The sequence below is a fragment of the Perognathus longimembris genome, chromosome 8 (genome assembly GCF_023159225.1).
Source record: "Perognathus longimembris pacificus isolate PPM17 chromosome 8, ASM2315922v1, whole genome shotgun sequence".
NCBI lineage: Eukaryota > Metazoa > Chordata > Mammalia > Rodentia > Heteromyidae > Perognathus > Perognathus longimembris.
This window is the reverse complement of record NC_063168.1, coordinates 11,736,699-11,759,681: the sequence shown is the minus strand read 5'-3', so window position 1 is coordinate 11,759,681 and position 22,983 is coordinate 11,736,699. Positions and strand designations below refer to the sequence as shown.

Below are 22,983 nucleotides of genomic sequence, written 5' to 3'. Positions count from 1 at the left end.
CTTTAAAGGTTTTAAAATACATTTCCAGATAAAGAATTTGAGCAGCCAGAGTGCTAAAGAGTAAATATTAAAGACTTTAAATTAAAACAAAATGCATTTCAAGGTAAGAGATTTGGAAGTAAAACTTGTCCTAAATGTTTTAAGTTGGATAGAGGAAAATTATGGCTACCAAAATGTTTAATTGCCATTCCAGTTTCTCTGTAGTTTTTTTGTAACCATTTCCAGCAGGCCCACAGAGAAGGACAGATGATCCCTACAAGTTTGTCAAGATCTAACACTGGCCCTTAATAAGCTCCAGGTAAGAGTATGCTTAAAAACTATTTCTGTAGGGACCACCTTGTTGCTTCTAATTGGAGTAAAGTGGCCTCTTGTAAGACTCATTGATCTGAAATCTGCTGTCCGAAGCCAGTCCGGGCAGAAAAAGGTCCCTGTGGGAGTCTTCTTGTCCAGCTGACCAGCAGAAGTGCTGGAACTAGTCATGAGTTGCTTTGAGGCTCAAAATGGTAGGGTGCTAGACTTGAGCTGGAGAGCTGAGGGACAGCACTCAGGCCCTGAGTCCAAGTCCAGTGATGGACCAAGAGAAATGACAAAGGTGCATTTATACCAGCATACCAGCATGGAAAAGTTACTCCTGGGACAGAGTGATTGTGCATCCAGAGGCAGTAAGCCACTGCTTGGATGGCAGAGAGGGTGTCAGATCCTAGAGTCACTGCTGTTTGGCCTTTCAAAAGTTAATCAGAGCCGGGAGGTCCTAGAAGAATAGTTCGTAAGCATGCCTTTTACTGCCCATATCTGTCTACTTTGTACTCAAAGCCCTGACTGGCAGTGAGAATTTTACAGGAACTTGCCAGTCACCTGTGATAGTGGGTAGTAAAGCTAAGCTGATACATCTCTTCAGGAAAGAAAGCTTGTAGACCTGAGATCGTGTCCTTATTGAGATCTGTTAATGGCCTGCAAAGGTACTTTAGGCACTGTTAGGTCATCAGAGGTCAGTTCCCCAGCCAGTCAGGAAAATGCTTTTGCAAACTAAGATGTTAGAAGGCTACACTGCGGTAGCTCAAAAAGAAGTCTGTGTAGTTGTTAAAAGTTAAATGGTAAAGATAATTTCCAGTTTGGAGTAAAGCTCCTACTGGACATCTGACCCTGCAGCCCCTTGGTAAAATAGACTAAGGTTATAGGTTCCTGGCTAGGTAAGGCCAACGCCCCTGAGTCAGCCTGAAGAAGTTACAGAAGATGGATGATCTTCGCCCATCAGCCCCCCTTTTAGGACCAAGGGACCAAAGTTGTTTTTGGGAAAATAAGACAGGATAAATTAGGGGCATGGAAAAAAAAACCCTAGCCTTATTGGAAATATCTGATTTAAACTTATTGCCCTGGCAAAATGATCCAAGGTCCATTAATTGCTAAAGCCGTCTTGACATTCAGTGATGTGCCAGCCTACAAAATCTAGTGTGCTTAAAAAGGAATCAAGAAAATACAAGGAAATTTGACTAAAGTTATGCCTCAGGTTAACTTAGGTTAAGCTTCTCTAACCAGTCTATGGAGAAAGTTGCAGGTAACCCAGAAGGTGTGACATTCTACTGGAACCACTGGAAGCCACTGCTGCCTGATACCACCATGACCCCTGCCCATTGCATTTGAGTGAGGATCAAGGAGAGTCTAACAGTCATCTGAAAGAATCTACATTTTCACCCTATGTAGCCCTATCTTGGTAAAACAAATGGGACTCTTATCATGAGCAGCTGATTTCTGCTGGAAAGTGCTCTGGATCTGCTGAAACTAAAATTTTTTTGGGGGACATTCTTGAGTTGACTGGAGATAGCTATCTCTATTAAGAAAATTGGATATTGTAAGAAATTTTCAAAGCAGACTGGCCTGCTGCTAGAATCAAAGCATGTATGACAGGCTGGAGAGTCACTTCCAGGCAATGTCTGGAGTGGGAGTATTATTCCCTCGCTGAGATGGTTTTGTAGGTAAAGCCTGGATTTGTTCATGTGTGGCCTTAGGAACAGCAGGGTTGTTTGAGAGTTGGTTCACCAAGTCCCCCTGGTTTACTACTTTAATTTCTACCCTATTGGGACCCCTTATCATTGTTCTGTTAATTCTGCTTTTTGGCCCTTACATTCTCAATAGGCTAGTACAATTCATAAAGGATAGGATGTCTGTTACACATGCCCTAGTGCTTACTCAACAATACCACCAATTAAGGCAGTATGAGCCTGAGGCCGCCCGAACAACAGCTCTCCTGGTTGAATAAAAGATTTTATTCAGTTCAAAGAAAAAGGGGGAAATGAAAGCCCCCCAGCAAGCACATGTAGAGCCATCTTGCAATAAGCTGACATTTTGACAAAACTCAGGGCTAGGCAGGGCAGATAACCACCCCCAAGGCTAGGCAGGGCAGATACCCACCCCCAAGGCTAGGCAGGGCAGATAACCACCCCCAAGGCTAGGCAGGGCAGATAACCGCCCTCAAGGCTAGGCAGGGCAGATAACCACTCTCAGGGCTAGGCAGACAACCACCCATGATTACTGGAAAACCGCAAATTCCCTTTAAGGAAAGGACCAATTAGAACCCTGTAACTATGCTTCTTGCTTCTGTAAACCGCTTCTGCAAACCCCTTAAAAACCCCCCACAAATCGAGCCTCGGCGCGCCATCTCCCTGCGAGGACTTGGACGCCCGGGTACCCACAACCCTCAATAAACCTCTTGCTGTTGCATCCATCGCGTGTCTCGCTGATCCTTGGAAAGGGGTCTCCCTAGGGAAAGACCACCCAAAAACTCGGGGGTCTTTCAGTTGTCCCTGGTGATCCACAGAGAAGAGCCCAGATCTTCAGGAGACATGGGACATGATCCAGTTAGGGGGAGTCTGCATGGAGCACTTCCCAAGAAAGGAAGTTCTGCATTCAAGTTCATTATAGCATGAAGCACACACCAGACCAACATCAAGTAGGGAGGTGGTTTATATGCATGGGCAAGAACACCAGCCTATAGTGTCTACCTCAATTTCTTCACACAAGAGCTTGCCTGAAGCAGAATATACCTGCTTCTGAGTGATAATTCATCTGGTTTCACAAGGAAAAGAAGACCTGAAGACATGCCTCATTTCTCTTAACAGTGAACCTCAAACATGATCCAAAGTGAGCTTCAAGAGACAAGCTTACCTATGAAGGGCAAAAAGGTCATTCCTTAAGTTTCAAAGGTTTTAGAAGCTGAGAAATATACAGCCTAGGTAGGTGGTAACCTCATCTGTGACTCTCCACACAGAACATCCCAGAACCCAATCTGATGGGTTTGGCTCCTGGCCTATGCTGCCTCTTTCACACAGTATCCCCATAAATGGGAATTTTCTATTGTTAGAAGGAAGCAGAAGTTGTCATTTTCACCTGTCACTTTAATCTGAACCCTTCAATGTCCTTGTTTCTTCTGAGCCATGAGAAAGTGCATGGCATTCCAGCTAGGTATGTCTTTGGAACAGCTGCTGGACTGGTTTTTCTTTGGAAAGTTTTTAGCTAGCTCACTTTCAGGTTCCACAGAGTAAAAGGCATTTTTGGTCAGGAAAGGAAAGAGGATGAGCTCATGAGACCCTACGGAGCAGCTTGGAGGTGGAAGCTCAGGATCCAGAGTCATCTGTTCAAAAGTGATGTGCTGGTTCATAGACTAGTTTCTATCCTCCCTCTCACCACTCATTCAAAGGACAAGGGTCGACTCAAGTGAATTTGATAGGTTGAGGAAATCTTGTTCAATATCTTTCCAGCATCTTCCATACCCCCTTAAAGAAAAAAAAATCCCTGTATTCAGGCCCAGAGTTAGGGATCAGGCCATACTTCATTCTCTTTACAACCACATTAAGTCTGCACACCAATGTCTTTAACTTTGGAACTATACTCATTTAGACATATGCTCATTGTATCTCTCCCCTACCACATCAGGAAGAGCAGTTTACAGAAAACAGAAGGATTTTGAGGTCTGGGGTTTGGCTCCAAGCGTGGAGTGCCTTTCCAGAAATTGCCATACCTTGTGTTTTAAGCTCAGTACCAGCACAGAAGTAAAGAAAATGAGTAACTGACTGATACAGTTAGCACATGTACCAGAAGGAATGTGAAGGCTAAAAGTCCACTGAGGGTTTGAGTAGGGCAAAGGCCTCCAAGTTTTGGCCTCGGGCCTGAATTGCAGTTCCTTCATCAGGTGAAGGCATCTTGTTGTGTTCCAGGAGAGCAAGAATACACTGAGGCACAATTTAAGGTGGGAAGGGGATTTACAAAGGGATTTTATTTACAATCTGAGACCAGGAACCAGAGCCACCCTCCACCTCCTAGCGCTTGCCTGTGACTACCTTGTCCTGGGTTAGTTACCCAGTACCCAGACCTGAGTCCTGACTTAACCTCTGAACTTCCACCGTAATTTCTAACCACCTCAGCCTCCCGGACTCCAAACCTTCAGAGGACCAAGCAACCATCCTCTAGGATCCTCTCCTCAAGTTTTAAGCCTCAAGCCTGCCCCTCACCCCTGGTCTTAGGCTTCTATGCTGGCCCCAGGTTTCCGACCCTCCCTCAGGACCCAGGTTTCGGACCCTCCCTCAGGACCCAGCTTTCTGACCCGCCCTCAGGCCCCAGGTTTCAGACCCTCCCTCAGGCCCAAAGTTTCCGACCCTCTCTCAGGCCTCAGGGTTCGGACCCTCCCACAGGCCTCAGGCTTCAGTCGGTTCTGCCCATTCCTCTGGCCGGTCTGGTACAGCTCCACTCCTCTTCCGGTCGCCCTGGTTCGCCTCACCGCTCTACCCAGCTTCTCCTCCTCTCCTCCTCCTCCTGCTCTTGTCTTCCTCTGACCAGACGGGCTCTGCTGCTCCCCTCGTTGCCAGTCTGGACTCTGGCTTCTTCCCTTTCCTCTCTGACTCCTTCCCCCTCCTATCCCCAAGTACTCCCCTCTAATTTCCCCACACCAGCAGTCCGGGTGTGGAGCTTCCGGTCCCATCAACATAGGGCGGGATCTCCTCCTTCTGCAGTGGGGCGTGGCCATCACACCAACGTGGGCCAATGCCAATGACCATCCTATTCCTTCAAGTTTCCTATTCACTCTATCGTTCCTGCCCAGCTGCAAAACCCAGACAAATGGGTGAGACTTTCATTTGAGTCTTGCCAGGCCTCAGGTAAGAAACACTTCCTCCCCCTCTACTCCCCCCCCACCCCGCACCATGATGCTGAAATTGGCAATCCAGCAACCTTGAAAGCATCGCGAGATAGAGAACGCGAGGACAGCCAAGGCCCAGGCGCATAAGTAGCCGTCCCTCGGTCCTGGGCTCGCACACTGCCGGCCTGACCAGCTCGGGCGGAGGTCGTCTCTGCCAGCTGCGCAGTCCAGTCAGAGTCGCCCAGGAGGGAAGCAGGTGTTCTCACTTGTGGTCATTGCGCCTCCTTTGGGATTCATCGAGTTTGGGAAGCACTGCCGCTGGGGTCGACATGTCGGTGCCAAGCACGCTCATGAAGCGGCCTCCTCTCCAGTGCACAGCTGGGGCCGTCCTGGCTCGCAATGAGAAAGGTGAGCTTTCCATGGAGAGAGTGAAGGTGAAACGCTATGTATCCGGAAAGAGGCCACACTATGCCCCTCTGGAGTCCTCAGATGAGGAAGAATTTCAGGTCCTAAAGCGAGCCAGAGAACGAGCCACAGAGCCTGAGGAGCAGGACGAGGACTCATCTAGTGACCCTCGTGTGCGGCGCTTACGAAACCGGATCAGGGAAGATGTGGGAGCCAGATTGGCTCGACATCGGGAAACAGTGGAACCTGAAGTGGTAGGAGAAAGTGACTCCAAAGTCCAGGGAGATGATTGTCACATGGAAGGAGAAGACAGCTGTGAAGGAGAGGAGGAAGAAATGCATGAGGAGGAAATAGAACGGCGCCGTGGCCTGATACGCCAGCGAGCACAGGAAAGAAGAAATGAAGAGATGGATGTCATGGATGTGGAAGAGGAAGGACGTGCTGGGGAAGAGTCGGAGTCAGAGTCTGAATACGAAGAGTACACAGACAGTGAAGACGAGATGGAGCCTCGCCTGAAGCCAGTCTTCATTCGAAAGGAGGACTGAGTGACAGGTCAAGAGCATGAGGCCCAAGCCCTAAAACAGAGGGAGTGAGAGCAGGAAGCTAAACACATGGCTGAGGAGAGGCGCAAGTACACACTCAAGATTGTCGAAGCGGAGACCAAGAAAGAGCTCCAGGAGAACACACGGTCCCTGGCCGTACTGGATGCTCTAAACACTGATGATGAAAACCAGGAGGATGACTATGAGGCGTGGAAAGTTCGAGAGCTCAAAAGAATCAAGAGGGACCGAGAAGACCGAGTAGCACTTGAAAAGGAAAAAGCAGAAATTCAATGCATGCGAAACCTGACTGAGGAAGAGAGGCGAGCTGAGCTTCGGGCAAATGGGAAAGTCATCACCAACAAAGCTGTGAAAGGAAAATACAAGTTTTTACAGAAGTATTATCACCGAGGTGCCTTCTTCATGGATGAGGATGAAGAACTATACAAGAGAGATTTCAGCACACCGACCCTTGAGGATCATTTTGACAAAACGATCCTTCCCAAAGTCATGCAGGTCAAGAACTTTGGACGTTCTGGTCGTACCAAATATACACACCTTGTGGATCAAGACACCACTTCCTTTGACTCAGGATGGGGTCAAGACAGTGCCCTGAACAGAAAGTTCTTTAAACAGAGGGCAGCTGGATTATGAGATGTTATTTGAGCAACCATCAGCCCAGAAGTGGAGAACGACCTAAGATCCAACTATATTCCAACTGTGGACACAAGGACTCAACATCTGGTCCTTGGTTTCCTTTTAACATCCTTCATGTGGTTCTTGTATGCAGCCTACTGGAATAACTACCCCCCTGTGTTTCTGGGCTGCCTAGTCTTTGAAGTTGTTTTGTGAGGTCTGGACTCCTATTGAGAAACCCACAGAAAAGTACTATCGGGATAGGCTTAGAGTCTTACAACTTGAGAAATCCTGTTTCTCTGTGTGACTTCACAAATATACTTGGGACTGTTTCAGGTTTCTTTCTCTAGCACCTTCTCTTGGGTCAGTGAACATGTAAGTGGACAGTCTATTACTTCTACCTGAGGGTTAGGAGTACTTATTAATCTCTGCTCACTGAAATCTGTTGTGCATTTTTGGGTAGAGTCAACTTTTGTAAGTGAATATACTTTGTGAATCATATGATGTATATATGTGTCAAATAAAAGTCAAACATTAAAAAAAACATACTAAGCAGAGTGTAAAAATTCTTCCTATGAAGATGCTATGTCAGCACCTGAGATGACTTAGGTCTGCAGGTGACCAGGTCAAGGGATGTCCAACTTCCGGCAGACTTAAAAGCATTGTGAACGGAGCAGAAAAGGAGTGTTTATTCCTGGGGACAAAGTCCTAGTCACTGAAGACACATGCCCTCTGGTCTACCCAGATTCTTGTAAACTGGAGGGGAACCACTCAAGAGATTAGGGAACCAACACAAGGTGAATGCTGCTCTCAGGAAAAATCAGAAACCATCTCTACTTTCCACCTGCAACCAAGGCAGAAGTGTGAAGATCACCAATAGATATTAGATACCGTACTGATGACCCATGAGGGCCAAAGTGAGAAAGCACTTTAGTAGCCCTTTACAAGAGGGCTCTGCCAATGCCAGCGCAGCTGTGTGCAATGCTCACCGACAAAGCATGGCCGAGTGGGGCTACTGAGCATTCTCCAGCAGGCACCCCATTTTCCTAGTTTCCCTATGGTCAATGTTTGGCTCTCATCTAGTTCAACATTATCTAAGAGTTTGAGGGGTAAACATACCCAATTCTCTTCAAGACACAGGATCATTCTTCTACACAATGGGCACACATTTATAGATTAGGTATGGAGGGGAGGTCTAGAACTAGCGTGGTTTTTCAAATCCAAGTCACCAGAGGCCGCTTGTAGACAAGCTTATCAGTACTACTAGCTCCCAGATTCTAGCCATTGCTTCTAGTGGGCAAGCTCTTCTTGGAGGCTTATGCCTGTCTCCCAGAGCTTCGGAAGCTCCCTTTGTTGCTGAAAGGCAAGAAGAGCTAGCTTGAGCCTTTCTTACTAGGTAATCTAAGGCAGAGAGGCAAGTTATTTTGCCTATATTTATAAATGAGAAAGATCCCCCAAAGCAATTCAGCTTTGAGAAAGCACCCAAAATGTGATTCTCAGGTGTCTTCATTACCAGTCATGTGACTTTCAATGCCTGGAAACTCTGTAGTATTTTATTCAATGCTAATGAGATGACTGGGGCATCTACATAGGCTCTGGATGGGGAGTGGTCACTGGTGACTCCAAGACATTAAGATTGGGGCTTCGAACATCCACCCCCCACCCAAGAAAAACATGAGGTGAGAAGGTTGGCTAATAATTGGTCATCCACTATAATGCAAGCTCAGCAACGTAGAATAGCTTGTTTCCAGATCACTGAAAATAGGGAACTTCCTGGAGACACGGGTAGCCCCAAAAGGGCCTCTTTCCACAAGCCTAGACTTGCCCTGCATCTCCCTCCATCTTGCTGTTCATCTGAATCCTATAGTTCCCTTTACTACAACAGAGCAAGTGACTTCTGTGAGGCGTGATAGGAAGTTAAATGAACTGGGAGGTGATATGGACCCCGATTATTGTCCATTTTTAGTGTAGGTGACCACCTACGACTTGCAATTCACATCTAAAATGAGAAGACTCGCAGGTCTGAGACTAAACCATAGGAGAGTTGAGTTCATCACACAAGCCTTCAGGCTGAACTAAAACCCCCAGCCAGTGTTCAATGGAGAACACACCCCTGGTGTCAAATACTTTTTACATGGCAGACAACCACTTTTCCAGCGGCTCACTCCTAAGTGCCAACTGATAGCTCTTCCATGCCAACACAGAGGACTTCTAAATTCTTCCCATTAGGATTCTGGTTCAATTTCCCAGATGCTCTGGGGATGTGAAGCAGTCCGTTTTGGTTTGGGGACAGAACTTGCCATAATTTACTCATCCGACAAAAGTAAATCTCTGCTACTGCTAGGGCAAGCAGAGGTGAAGAGCTCACCAATGTTGAGCTGTCCTAGGAACGTTCTATGGGGCATCCTAGTCCAGTCACCTCAAGTCCTTCCAAGAACAAGGGTGACCTCATTCAGTCTTGTGTTTGTATTCGACAGCATTCAATAGCAGCCAAGCATTTGGGCATCTTTCATGATCAGACACATCATACCTTCTCGTTAGTCAAATGCAAACTTTCCTTTTACGTAGATTTGACATCAGTACTTTACAAAGTCCCACGTTTCCCTAAGGTATGCAATGCAATCCTTTGCACACACAAGGTAGGACTCAAACTCAAACCCAACCCGTCCAGGTTCTATCACTGACATTGATAACAGCCCCACATCCGTTTATGGAGCTCATCATTCATAATCTTGAGGCTGGCAGTCTTATGACATTTAAAACATGCTGGAGTGCCTCTTGTGTCCGAACAGTGGGCACCGTTGGTGAGTTCAGCCTGAGTCTCCAGAAGGGATCTCAATAGCTGGTACTGTTTGTACTTACAGAGTTTCTGTGCTGAAAATGTAACCACTGATACAACAGTGTTAGGAGGTGGGACACTCTCGAGGAAAGGTGGTAATAATAGCTTTTCAAATGGGAGAATGCACACATCACATAAGCACATTCCTTATGAGTGGATGCATTTACACCTCTCACCTTTGGCCAAAGAATAGCAAGGAGGGCTCAGCCCATTGTGGTCTGGTACTTGTCTTTCACCCTTAGAACCAAGACTTTTGTTCTTTGAGCATATCTACTGTTAGAGTAGCACAAAATGGGCAAAGACAGTTGGCTTTTTCAGGCTTGAGCCACCTAGAATATATTCAAGTCCAGAGCAGATTCAGGTTGAGGGAGTTCATAGGAAAACCACCCAAAGCATGCCCGGATACAGCTAGCTTCAAAGGATTTATTCCTCAAAAGGAATCTCACAAGCAATGTTTAAATGTTATAGCTAGTTGTTTCTTTCTAGTTCCAACAGCCACTTTTCTATTCTTTCAAGTTGAGATAGTGTTCCCTTTATCAGACCAACTAGTTAGAGAAATCTATAGCTGGATAGATAGCAAATCTGAGTAGAAGCTAAAATAGAAGGTTCCTAGGAGTAGGGACAGCTGTTTGGCCAGCAGTGAGGTACACAAATCTTTATGGAGGGAACAACAGGAGCCTGAGCCGTTATGTAGCCAAACCCAACTTTTCTAGACTTACAATGCTGGGAAAGTACAGAAAACTCCTGAGTTGGAGGCCTCCAAGACTTTTTATGAGAACACATCTGACTGATCTAAAATGTCTCTACTAGTGCAGTTCCTTCACTTGTAGGAGATCCCTAAAGCTAATATCCCAGCTGGGGAGACACAGAGACTTATGTGGTTGCAGCTGAAGAGTTTTCCCCAGACTTTCAGCCCCTGCCCTGTTCCTTAGCTTCTGAGCTCTACTTTTGCATTGGAGTTATGTCTTGAGTCGGCTTCAGAGGTAGCCATCTCTCAGAGAAGTGATTCCCTTGGCTAAACAAGTTTATACTGTCCTTTTAGTCCAATGAACTTAGATGGCTGTATTGCCTGATACTCTTCCACTGGTATTTAAATTTTCTTCACAAGATGCAGCTGGATATATCCAATGAGCCTGATCTCCACTTTTGGTCTACTTAGCATCTTCCTTCACTGTTCTTACTACTCTACTACCACTGTATTTTAGGAGTGTCCAGTAACTCATGTCCAGTGATCCTTTGATAAAGTCCAAGCAGATCTACCCACATGTTGACCCTTGAGAACTCTGGGAGTTTCCATAGCTGCCTTGTGAGCTCATGCTTACATGCAAACACTGCTCACACCTAATTACAGACCGACTTTAGTAAACTTCCTTTTAAAAAGAAATCAATGCAAGACTGTGCAGGACAATACTGGGGAGCTTCCTGCGGTGGCCAATCCTCTGAGACCAAAGGAAAGGGCAGCAAGAAGACTCCAGATACATGGATTATGAAAAGTCAGAAAGGGTGCCACAGTGGGCCCACCCAGGACCCATGGGAAGGCGCACAAGGGCAGGAGGGCTGGCTTGCTCCACAAGGGCAGAGCAGACAGCAGGATCCAGCGGGAACTGAATTCCTCAGTGCTGGAAGGGCACAGCTAGGCCTCCATTCAGGAACATCTCAACTTGTATCTGTCTGCCATTCACAATACAAGCATGCTGAGGAAAGAACTACTGGACAAGACCCTATCCAAGAAAAGCCAGCTTGGCTGTCCCTGGTGATCCACAGAGAAGAGCCCAGATCTTCAGGAGACATGGGACATGATCCAGTCAGGAGGAGTCTGCATGGAGCACTTCCCAAGAAAGGAAGTTCTACATTCAAGTTCATTATAGCATGAAGCACACACCAGACCAACATCAAGTAGGGAGGTGGTTTATATGCATGGGCAAGAACACCAGCCTATAGTGTCTACCTCAATTTCTTCGCACAAAAGCTTGCATGAAACAGAATATACCTACTTCTGAGTGATAATTCATCTGAGTTTGACAAGGCAAAGAAGACCTGAAGACATGCCTCGTTTCTCTTAACACTGAACCTCAAATATGATCCAAAGTGAGCTTCAAGAGACAAACTTACCTATGAAGGGCAAAAAGGTCATTCCTTAAGTTTCAAAGATTTTAGAAGCTGAGAAATATACAGCCTAGGTAGGTGGTAACCTCATCTGTGACTCTCCACACAGAACATCCCAGAACCCAATCTGATGGGTTTGGCTCCTGGCCTATGCTGCCTCTTTTGCACAGTATCCCCATAAATGGGAATTTTCTATTGTTAGAAGGAAGCACAAGTTGTCATTTTCACCTTTCACTTTAATCTGAACCGTTCAACGTCCTTGTTTCTTCTGAGCCATGAGAAAGTGCATGGCATTCCAGCTAGGTATGTCTTTGGAACAGCTGCTAGACTGGTTTTTCTTTGGAAAGATTTTCATCTAGCTCACTTTCAGGTTCTCCAGAGTAAAAGGCATTTTGGGTCAGGAAAGGAAAGGGGATGAGCTCATGAGACCTGACGGAGCAGCTTGGAGGTGGAAGCTCAGGATCCAGAGTCATCTGTTCAAAAGTGAAGTGCTGGTTCATAGACTAGTTTCTATCCTCCCTCTCACCACTCATTCAAAGGACAAGGGTCGACTCAAGTAAATTTGATAGGTTGAGGAAATCTTGTTCAATATCTTTCCAGCATCTTCCATACCCCCTTAAAGAAAAAAAAAATCCCTGTATTCAGGCCCAGAGTTAAGGATCATGCCATACTTCATTCTCTTTACAACCACATTAAGTCTGCACACCAATGTCTTTAACTTTGGAACTATGCTCATTTGGACATATGCTCATTGTATCTCTCCTCTACCACATCAGGAAGAGCAGTTTCCAGAAAACAGAAGGATTTTAAGGTCTGGGGTTTGGCTCCAGGGGTGGAGTGCCTTTCCAGAAAGTGCCATGCCCTGCATTTTAAGCTCAGTACTGCCACAAAAGTAAAGAAAATGAATAACTGACTGATACAGTTAGTACATGTAGCAGAATAAATGTGAAGTCTAAAAGTACCACTGAGGGTTTGAGTAGGGCAAGGCCTCCAAATTTCGGCCTCAGGCCTTAATTGCAGTCCCTTCATCAGGTGAAGGCATCCTGTTGTGTTCCAGGAGAGCAAGAATCCGCTGAGGCACAATTTAAGGTGAGAAGGGGATTTACAAAGGGATTTTATTTACAATCCAAAACCGGGAACCAGAGCCACCCTCCACCTCCTAATGCTTGCCTGTGACTACCTTGTCCTGGGTTAGTTACCCAGTACCCAGACCTGAGTCCTGACTTGACCTCTGAACTTCCACCTTAATTTCTAACCACCTCAGCTGTTGTGCCAAGTTGCAAGACCACCCCCAAGAAGACCACCGAGATTCAGACACTCCGAAATGCAAAAGCAAGGCAAGGGTTTATTTAACGAGCTGCCAACTCGGGCCTCGTCCTACCCACCGACACAGCAGAGGTTAGGAGGAAGCCCCGAGCTGTGATTACACAGGGCTTATAAAGGCAAAGAACAAGGCCACAACCATCAGCTGTGCAAGCAAGATTAGAACACAGGTACAAATCTGATTGGCTCGGGGTTCGATTCTAAAATGGGGTTCACGTGGTGGGGCCTGACTTCAAAGTCTGGCACCTCATTTCCCCCTTTTTCTTTTTGGTACCTTGGGAGCCAATCATGGCTCCATTCTGTCCATTTCAATGGCTTGCATGTCTAGGGGATGATATAGAGGTAAGGCATGGGCCAGTAGGGCCCAATGTACTAACCAAAGGGCCTGTCACCATTTCTTACAAGAATAGTCTCTGTACCTCTGTTTTGCATGCCTCTAGTTTATCCTGCCTCATCTTCACAAAAACAACTCTGGTCCCTTGATTTTAAAGGGGGGCTGATGGGTGAAGATCATCCATCTTCTGTAACTTCTTCAGGCTGACTCAGGGGCGTAGACCTTACCTAGCCAGGAACCTATAACCTTAGTCTCAGTCTAACTTTCTTTTCTTGAGGCAAAGGCAAAGCGGCTGAGTTGGGTGCTTGGAGACCTCCCATGTTCCATCACGGTAGTTGTCATCCAGGGCAAAGGGGTCAGCTGGCCTGGCGTGGAAGCAATGAACCCAAGTGGCGATGCCGTCTAGGGTCCCTTCCACCGTGGTTAATCTGTTGATTGAGGGCATTGGCAAGCTGACAGGCCTTTAACAGATCTCAATAAGGACACAACACAATCTCAGGTCTACAAGCTTTCTTTCCTAAACAGATGTATCAGCTTAAAATTCTTACTGCCAGTCAGGGCTTTGAGTAAATGTGGGGGGTAAGATTTTAATCTATCTCATTTGACAAACTTACCCTTACTAACCACTATCACAGATGACTGGCAAATTCCTGCCCAGTAGACAGACATGTGCATTGGAAAGGCATGCTTATGAACTATTCTTCTAGGACTTCCCGGCTTTGATTAACTTTTGAAAGGCCAAACAGGAGTGACTCTAGGATCTGACACCATCTCTGCCATCCAAGCAGTGGCTTACTGCCTCTGGATGCTCCATCACTTTTGTCCCAGGAGTGACTTTCGACTTGGACTCAGGGCCTGAGTGCTGTCCCTCAGCTCTCCAGCTCAAGACTAGCACCCTACCACTTTTGAGCTCCACACCACTCCGTTCCCAGCACTCTGCTGGCTGATTAGAGACAAGTCTCTCACAGGGACCTTTCTTTGCCCGGGCTGGCTTCGAACCGTAGATTCAGATCAATGAGTCTTATAAGGGGCCACTTTACTCCAATTATAAGCAACAAGGTGGTCCACACAGTAGTTTTTAAGCATGCTCTCTTACCTGGAACTTATTAAGGGCCAGTATTAGATCTTGACAAACTTGTAGGAATCACCTGTGCTTCTGTGGGCCTGCTGGAAACTGTTACAAAAAACCTACAAAGAAGCTGGAATGGCAATTAAACATTTTGGTAGCCATAATTCTCCCTTTCTCACTTTGCAATAATTATTTAGGACAATTTTACTTCCAAATTTCTTATCTAGAAATGTATTCTTGATTCCAAAACCTTTTTCAGTCAGGCACAGTGCAAGAAAGAAACACACAAAAATGATCTATCTCCTTAACCTCCCTCCAGTGAGCTAGGATCAAGTCTAGGGGGCTAGATGGAGGTCCTCAGAACGTTATCTATAGCTCTGATCAGAAGTTCAGTCCAAAAGGCTACAAAAAAACAAAACAATAAAAAAGGAGGAAAACACACAGGCCTGAGAACAAGAAAAGCTACGAGTTGGAGATCTCCCAAGCTGGCCCACAACCTCCTACAAGGGTGCAGAAGGAATGGACCCGAGTTGGCCCACAACCTCCTGCAAGAAGGAGTGGACCCGAGTTGGCCCACAACCTCCTGCAAGGGTGCAGAAGGAGTGGACCCGAGTTATGAGTTGGAGATCTCCCAAGTTGGCCCACAACCTCCTGCCAGGGTACAGGAGGAGTGGACCCAAGTTGGCCCACAACCTCCTGCCAGATAAGCAGAAGGAGCAGACCCAAGTACAAGGTGGGCAGGTTGAGTCTCGTTTAGGAGGCCCTCCTGGTCAGTTCCGGCCAAAAACCAAACTGACTCGCGCCCTACAAGTATAAGCAAAAGCAAAACAGACAAGCAGACAAATTACAGGACAAGACAAATGAACAGCGCTGTTTTCTTACCTTCGGAGTCTGGGATCTCGGGGTCTCTGGGGCTATCCCGGACGAAACCCCAAATGTTGTGCCAAGTTGCAAGACCACCCCCAAGAAGACCACCGAGATTCAGACACTCCGAAATGCAAAAGCAAGGCAAGGGTTTATTTAACGAGCTGCCAACTCGGGCCTCGTCCTACCCACCGACACAGCAGAGGTTAGGAGGAAGCCCCGAGCTGTGATTACACAGGGCTTATAAAGGCAAAGAACAAGGCCACAACCATCAGCTGTGCAAGCAAGATTAGAACACAGGTACAAATCTGATTGGCTCGGGGTTCGATTCTAAAATGGGGTTCACGTGGTGGGGCCTGACTTCAAAGTCTGGCACCTCACAGCCTCCTGGCCTCCAAACCTCCAGAGGACCAAGCAACCATCCTCTAGGATCCTCTCCTCAAGTTTTAAGCCTCAACCCCCCACCCCAAGCCTTAGGCTTCTATGCTGGCGCCAGGTTTCCGACCCTCCCTCAGGCCTCAGGTTTAGGATCCTCCCTCAGGCCTCAGGTTTCGGACCATCCCTCAGGCCCCAGGTTGCTGACCCTCCCTCAGGCCTCATTTTCGGACCCTCCCTCATGCCCCAGGTTTCCGACCCTCCCTCAGGCCTCAGGCTTCAGTCGGTTCTTCCCATTCCTCTGGCTGTTCTGGTATGGCTCCGGCTCCTCCTCCAGCTACCCTGGTTCACCTCACCACTCTACTCAGGTTCTCCTCCCCTCCTCCTCCTCCTGCTCTTTTCTTCCTCTGACCAGCCGGGCTCTGCCCCTCCCCTCGTTGCCAGTCCAGAATCTGGCTTCTTCCCTTTCCTCTTTGTTTCCTTCCCCCTCCTATCCCCAAGTGCTCCCCTCTAATTTCCCCACACCAGCAGTCCGGGTGTGGAGCTTCCGGTCCCATCAATATAGGGCGGGATCTCCTCCTTCTGCAGTGGGGTGTGGCCATCACACCAACGTGGGCCAAAGCCAATGACCATCCTATTCCTTCAAGTTTCCTATTCACTCTATCGTTCCTGCCCAGCTGCAAAACCCAGACAAATGGGTGAGACTTTCATTTGAGTCTTGCCAGGCCTCAGGTAAGAAACACTTCCTCCCCCTCTACCCCCCCCCCCACCCCGCACCATGACGCTGAAATTGGCAATCCAGCAACCTTGGAAGCATCGCGAGACAGAGAACGCGAGGACAGCCAAGGCCCAGGCGCATAAGTAGCCGTCCTTCTGTCCTGGGCTCGCACACTGACGGCCTGACCAGCTCGGGCAGAGGTCGTCTCTGCCAGCTGCGCAGTCCAGTCAGAGTCGCCCAGGAGGGAAGCAGGTGTTCTCACTTGTGGTCATTGCGCCTCCTTTGGGATTCATCGAGTTTGGGAAGCACTGCCGCTGGGGTCTACATGTCGGTGCCAAGCGCGCTCGTGAAGCGGCCTCCTCTCCAGTGCACGGCTGGGGCCGTCCTGGCTCGCAATGAGAAAGGTGAGCTTTCCATGGAGAGAGTGAAGGTGAAACGCTATGTATCCGGAAAGAGGCCACACTACGCCCCTCTGGAGTCCTCAGATGAGGAAGAATTTCAGGTCCTAAAGCGAGCCAGAGAACGAGCCACAGAGCCTGAGGAGCAGGACGAGGACTCATCTAGTGACCCTCGTGTGCGGCGCTTACGAAACCGGATCAGGGAAGATGTGGGAGCCAGATTGGCTCGACATCGGGAAACAGTGGAACCTGAAGTGGTAGGAGAAAGTGACTCCAAAGGACAGGGAGATACTTGTGAGATGGAACGAGAAGACAGCAGTGAAGGAGAGGAGGAAGAAATGGATGATGAGGAAATAGAACGGCGCCATGGCCTGATGCGCCAGCGAGCACAGGAAAGAAGAAATGAAGAGATGGATGTCATGGAGGTGGAAGTGGAAGGACGTGCTGGGGAAGAGTCCGAGTCAGAGTATGAATACGAAGAGTACACAGACAGTGAAGTCGAGATGGAGGCTCGCCTGAAGCCAGTCTTCATTCGAAAGGAGGACCGAGTGACAGGTCAAGAGCATGAGGCCCAAGCCCTAAAACAGACGGAGTTGGAGCAGGAAGCTAAACGCGTGGCTGAGGAGAGGCGCAAGTACACACTCAAGATTGTCGAAGCAGAGACCAAGAAAGAGCTCCAGGAGAACACACGGTCCCTGGCCGCACTGGATGCTCTAAACACTGATGATGAAAACCAGGAGGATGACTATGAGGCGTGGAAAGTTCGAGAGCTCAAAAGAATCAAGAGGGACCGAGAAGACCGAGCAGCACTTGAAAAGGAAAAAGCAGAAATTCAACGCATGCGAAACCTGACTGAGGAAGAGAGGCAAGCTGAGCTTCGGGCAAATGGGAAAGTCATCACCAACAAAGCTGTGAAAGGCAAATACAAGTTTTTGCAGAAGTATTATCACCGAGGTGCCTTCTTCATGGATGAGGATGAAGAACTATACAAGAGAGATTTCAGCGCACCGACCCTTGAGGATCATTTTGACAAAACGATCCTTCCCAAAGTCATGCAGGTCAAGAACTTTGGACGTTCTGGTCGTACCAAATATACACACCTTGTGGATCAAGACACCACTTCCTTTGACTCAGGATGGGGTCAAGACAGTGCCCTGAACAGAACGTTCTTTAAACAGAGGGCAGCTGGATTATGAGATGTTATTTGAGCGACCATCAGCGCAGAAGTGGAGAACGACCTAAGATCCAACTATATTCCAACTGTGGACACAAGGACTCAATATCTGGTCCTTGGTTTCCTTTTAACATCCTTTATGTGGTTCTTGTATGTAGTCTACTGGAATAAGTACCCCCCTGTGCTTCTGGGCTGCCTAGTCTTTGAAGGTGTTTGGTGAGGTCTGGACTCCTATTGAGAAACCCACAGAAAAGTACTATCCAGATAGGCTTAGAGTCTTACAACTTGAGAAATCCTGTTTCTCTGTGTGACTTCCCAAATTTACTTGGGACTGTTTCAGGTTTCTTTCTCTAACACCTTCTCTTGGGTCAGTGAACATGTAAGTGGACAGTGTATTACTTCTACCTGAGGGTTAGTAGTACTTATTAATCTCTGCTCACTGAAATCTGTTGTGCATTTTTGGGTAGAGTCAACTTTTCTAAGTGAATATACTTTGTGATTCATTTGATGTATATATGTGTCAAATAAAAGTCAAACATTAAAAAAACATATTAAGCACAGTGTAAAACGTCTTCCTATGAAGAAGCTATGTCAGCTCCTGAGATGACTTAGGTCTGCAGGTGACCAGATCAAGGGATGTCCAACTTCCGGCAGACTTAAAACATTGTGAACTGAGCAGGAAAGGAGTGTTTATTCCTGGGGACAAAGTCCTAGTCACTGAAGACACATGCCCTCTGGTCTACCCAGATTCTTGTAAACTGGAGGGGAACCACTCAAGAGATTAGGGAACCAACACAAGGTGAATGCTGCTAGCAGGAAAAATCAGAAACCATCTCTACTTTCCACCTGCAACCAAGGCAGAAGTGTGAAGATCACCAACAGATACTAGATACAGTACTGATGACCCATGAGGGCCAAAGTGAGAAAGCACCTTAGTACCCCTTTACAAGAGGGCTCTGCCAATGCCAGCCCAGCTGTGTGCAATGCTCACAGACAAAACAAGGCCAAGTGGGGCTACTGGGCGTTCTCCTAGCTTTCCCTATGGTCAATGTTTGCCTCTCATCTAGTTCAAGATTATCTAAGAGGTTGAGGGGTAAACTTATACCCAATTCTCTTCAAGACACAGGATCATTCTTCTACAAAATGGGCACACATTTATAGATTAGGTATGGAGGGGAGGTCTAGAACTAGAGTGGTTTTTCAAATCCAAGTCGCCAGAGGCTGCTTGTAGACAAGCTTATCAGTACTACTAGCTCCCAGATTCTAGCCATTGCTTCTAGTGGTCAAGCTCTTCTTGGAGGCTTATGCCTGTCTCCCAGAGCTTAGGAAGCTGGGTTTGTTGCTGAAAGGCAACAAGAGCTAGCTTAAGCCTTTCTTACTAAGTAATCTAAGGCAGAGAGGCAAGTTATTTTGCCTGTATTTATACATGAGAAAGATCCCCCAAAGCAATTCATCTTTGAGAAAGCACCCAAAATGTGATTCTCAGGTGTCTTCATTACCAGTCATGTGACTTTCAATGCCTGGATACTCTGTAGTATTTTATTCAATGCTAATGAGATGACTGGGGCATCTACATAGGCTCTGGATGGGGAGTGGTTGCTGGTGACTCCAAGACATTAAGATTGGGGCTTCCAACATCCACCCCCCACCCAAGAAAAACATGAGGTGAGAAGGATGGCTAATAATTGGTCATCCACTATAATGCAAGCTCAGTAACGTAGAATAGCTTGTTTCCAGGTCACTGAAAATAGGGAACTTCCTAGAGACACAGGTAGCCCCAAAGGGGCCCCTTTCCACAAGCCTAGACTTGCCCTGCATCTCCCTCCATCTTGCTGTTCATCTGAATCCTATAGTTCCTTTACTACAACAGAGCAAGTGACTGTGAGGCGTGATAGGAAATTAAATGAACTGGGAGGTGATATGGTCCCCGATAATTGTCCATTTTTAGTGTAGGTGACTGTAATAGAGAGGCCAGATCTGCCCAGTGCCATCAATAGCTGTGGAGGGACTTCAGGTTGACTCCAGCTCAGATAAGAGCTGAAGCCAACTCCATCTCCACTAAGCCCTCCCCCACCCTATGCAGGGAAGCTCCCCTTTACTATGTAGATTGACTACCTGAGGCCTGGGAGCTTCAAGGGAACCAGTGTCCTCCTCTTTATTATGATAAGTTATGTAGATTAACCACCTGAGGCCTCCGAGCTTCAAGGGAACAGGCTGTGAGCAGGCATATCCGCCTGCATCATGTGAGCCCTGCCAAGTCCATGCATCAATTCTAACTAGAATGATAGGTTAGTTCAAATGAATATTATGAGACAGAGTGTAACTCTATTGGCCACCGGCGTGCGGCCTAGCATGCCCTGTAAGTGTTGTATCTTCATTGGTCACCTGCGTGTGACAAGTTTGTCTGTGATGTTTGCCTTATAACCAGGCTGGAAGGCCACACGGACATGCGGTCCCAGCTCCCGAGTCTGGGCTGCAGACATGCGGTCCCAGCTCCGGAGTCTGGGCTGCACACCTGCGGTCGGTCCCAGCTCCTTAGACTGGGCCCTGATCCTGCACACGTGGTCAGCAGTTTCAGCTCCCGAGTCTGGGCTGCGACCAAGGCCGGTCGGTTCACTCTTTGTTCACTTTTTACTTCCCCAATAAAACTGCCTTTTTGTCACCTTGTAGCTGGAGACTGTGTGGTGGACTCTTGGGGGAACCAAGAATCCCCTCCCTTGGGAGGAGACCCTGTTTCATTGTAGCGAACCCCCACTCTACTTCAGTGACCACCTACAACTTGCAATTCACATCTAAAATGAGAAGACTCGCAGGTCTGAGACTAAACCATAGGATAGTTGAGTTCATCACACAAGCCATCAGGCTGAACTAAAACCCCCAGCCAGTGTTCAATGGAGAACACACCCCTGGTGTCAAATACTTTTTACATGGAGGACAACCACTTTTCCAGCAGCTCACTCCTAAGTGCCAACTGGTAGCTCTTCCATGCCAACACAGAGGACTTCTAAGTTCTTCCCATTAGGATTCTGTTTCAATTTCCCAGATGCTCTGGGGATGTGAAGCAGTCCGTTTTGGTTTGGGGACAGAACTTGCCATAATTTACTCATCAGACAAAAGTAAATCTGCTACTGCTAGGGCAAGCAGAGGTGAAGAGCTCACCAATGTTGAGCTGTCCTAGGAACGTTCTATGGGGCATCCTAGTCCAGTCACCTCAAGTCCTTCCAAGAACAGGGTGACCTCATTTAGTCTTGTGTTTGTATTCGACAGCATTCAATAGCAGCCAAGCATTTGGGCACCTTTCATGATCAGACACATCATACCTTCTCTTTAGTCTAATGAAAACTTTCCTTTTACGTAGATTTGACATCAGTACTTTACAAAGTCCCAAGTTTCCCTAAGGTATGCAATGCAATCCTTTGCACTCACAAGGTAGGACTCAAACTCAAACCCAACCCGCCCAGGTTCTATCATTGACATTGATAACAGCCTCACATCAGTTTATGGAGCCCATCATTCATAATCTTGAGGCTGGCAGTCTTATGACATTTAAAACATGCTGGAGTGCCTCTTGAGTCCGAACAGTGGGCACCGTTGGTGAGTTCAGCCTGAGTCTCCAGAAGGGATCTCAATAGCTGGTACTGTTTGTACTTACAGAGTTTCTGTGCTGAAAATGTAACCACTGATACAACAGTGTTAGGAGGTGGGACACTCTCGAGGAAAGGTGGTAATAATAGCTTTTCAAATGGGAGAATGCACACATCACATGAGCACATACCTTATGAGTGGATGCATTTACACCTCTCACCTTTGGCCAAAGAATGGCAAGGAGGGCTCAGCCCATTGTGGTCTGGTACTTGCCTTTCACCCTTAGAACCAAGACTTTTGTTCTTTGAGCATATCTACTGTTAGAGTAGCACAAAATGGGCAAAGACAGTTGGCTTTTTCAGGCTTGAGCCACCTAGAATATATTCAAGTCCAGAGCAGATTCAGGTTGAGGGAGTTCATAGGAAAACCACCCAAAGCATGCCTGGATACAGCTAGCTTCAAAGGATTTATTCCTCAAAAGGAATCTCACAAGCCATGTTTAAATGATATAGCTAGTTGTTTCTTTCTAGTTCCAACAGCCACCATTCTATTCTTTCAAGTTGAGATAGTGTTCCCTTTATCAGACCAACTAGTTAGAGAAATCTACAGCTGGATAGAAAATCTGAGTAGAAGCTAAAATATAAGGCTCCTAGGAGTAGGGACAGCTGTCTGGCCAGCAGTGGGGTACACAAATCTGTATGGAGGGAGCAACAGGAGCCTGAGCCGTTATGTAGCCAAACCCAACTTTTCTAGACTTACAATGCTGGGAAAGTACAGAAAACTCCTCAGTTTGAGGCCTCCAAGACTTTTTATGAGAACACATCTGATTGATCTAAAATGACTCTCCTAGTGCAGTTCCTTCACTTGTAGGAGATCCCTAAAGCTAATATCCCTGCTGGAGAGCCACAGAGACTTATGTGGCTGCAGCTGAAGAGTTTTCCCCAGACTTTCAGCCCCCGCCCTGTTCCTCAGCTTCTGAGCTCTACTTTTGCATTGGAGTTTTGTCTTCAGTCGGCTTCAGAGGTAGCCATCTCTCAGAGAAGTGATTCCCTTGGCTAAACAAGTTTATACTGTCCTTTTAGTCCAAAGAACTTAGATGGCTGTATTGCCTGATACTCTTCCACTGGTATTTAAATTTTCTTCACCAGATGCTGCTGGATATTTCCAATGAACCTGATCTCCACTTTTGGACAACTTAGCATCCTCCTTCACTGTTCTTACTACTCTACTATCACTGTATTTTAGGAGTGTCCAGTAAATCATGTCCAGTGACCTTTGATAAAGTCCAGGCAGATCTACCCATATGTTGACCCTTGAGAACTCTGGTAATTTCCATTGCTGCCATGCAAGCTCATGCTTACATGCAAACACTGTTCACACCTAAATACAGACCAATTTTAGTAAACTTCCTTTTAAAAAGAAATCTATGCAAGACTATGCAGGACAATCCTGGGGAGCTTCCTGCGGAGGCCAATCCTCTGAGACCAAAG

General features: G+C 47.1%; 1 protein-coding gene and 1 pseudogene across 1 annotated transcript; both read left to right on the top strand.

The window, feature by feature from the left end:
- Window positions 1-5,457: 5,457 nt before the first annotated feature.
- Window positions 5,458-6,936, top strand: LOC125356147 (annotated as a pseudogene).
- A 9,725-nt stretch (window positions 6,937-16,661) lies between these two features.
- On the top strand, window positions 16,662-17,930 carry LOC125356150 (microfibrillar-associated protein 1-like). Its single transcript, XM_048352512.1, has one exon. The coding sequence runs from the start codon at window positions 16,662-16,664 to the stop codon at window positions 17,928-17,930; it is 1,269 nt and encodes a 422-aa protein (XP_048208469.1).
- Window positions 17,931-22,983: the final 5,053 nt, after the last annotated feature.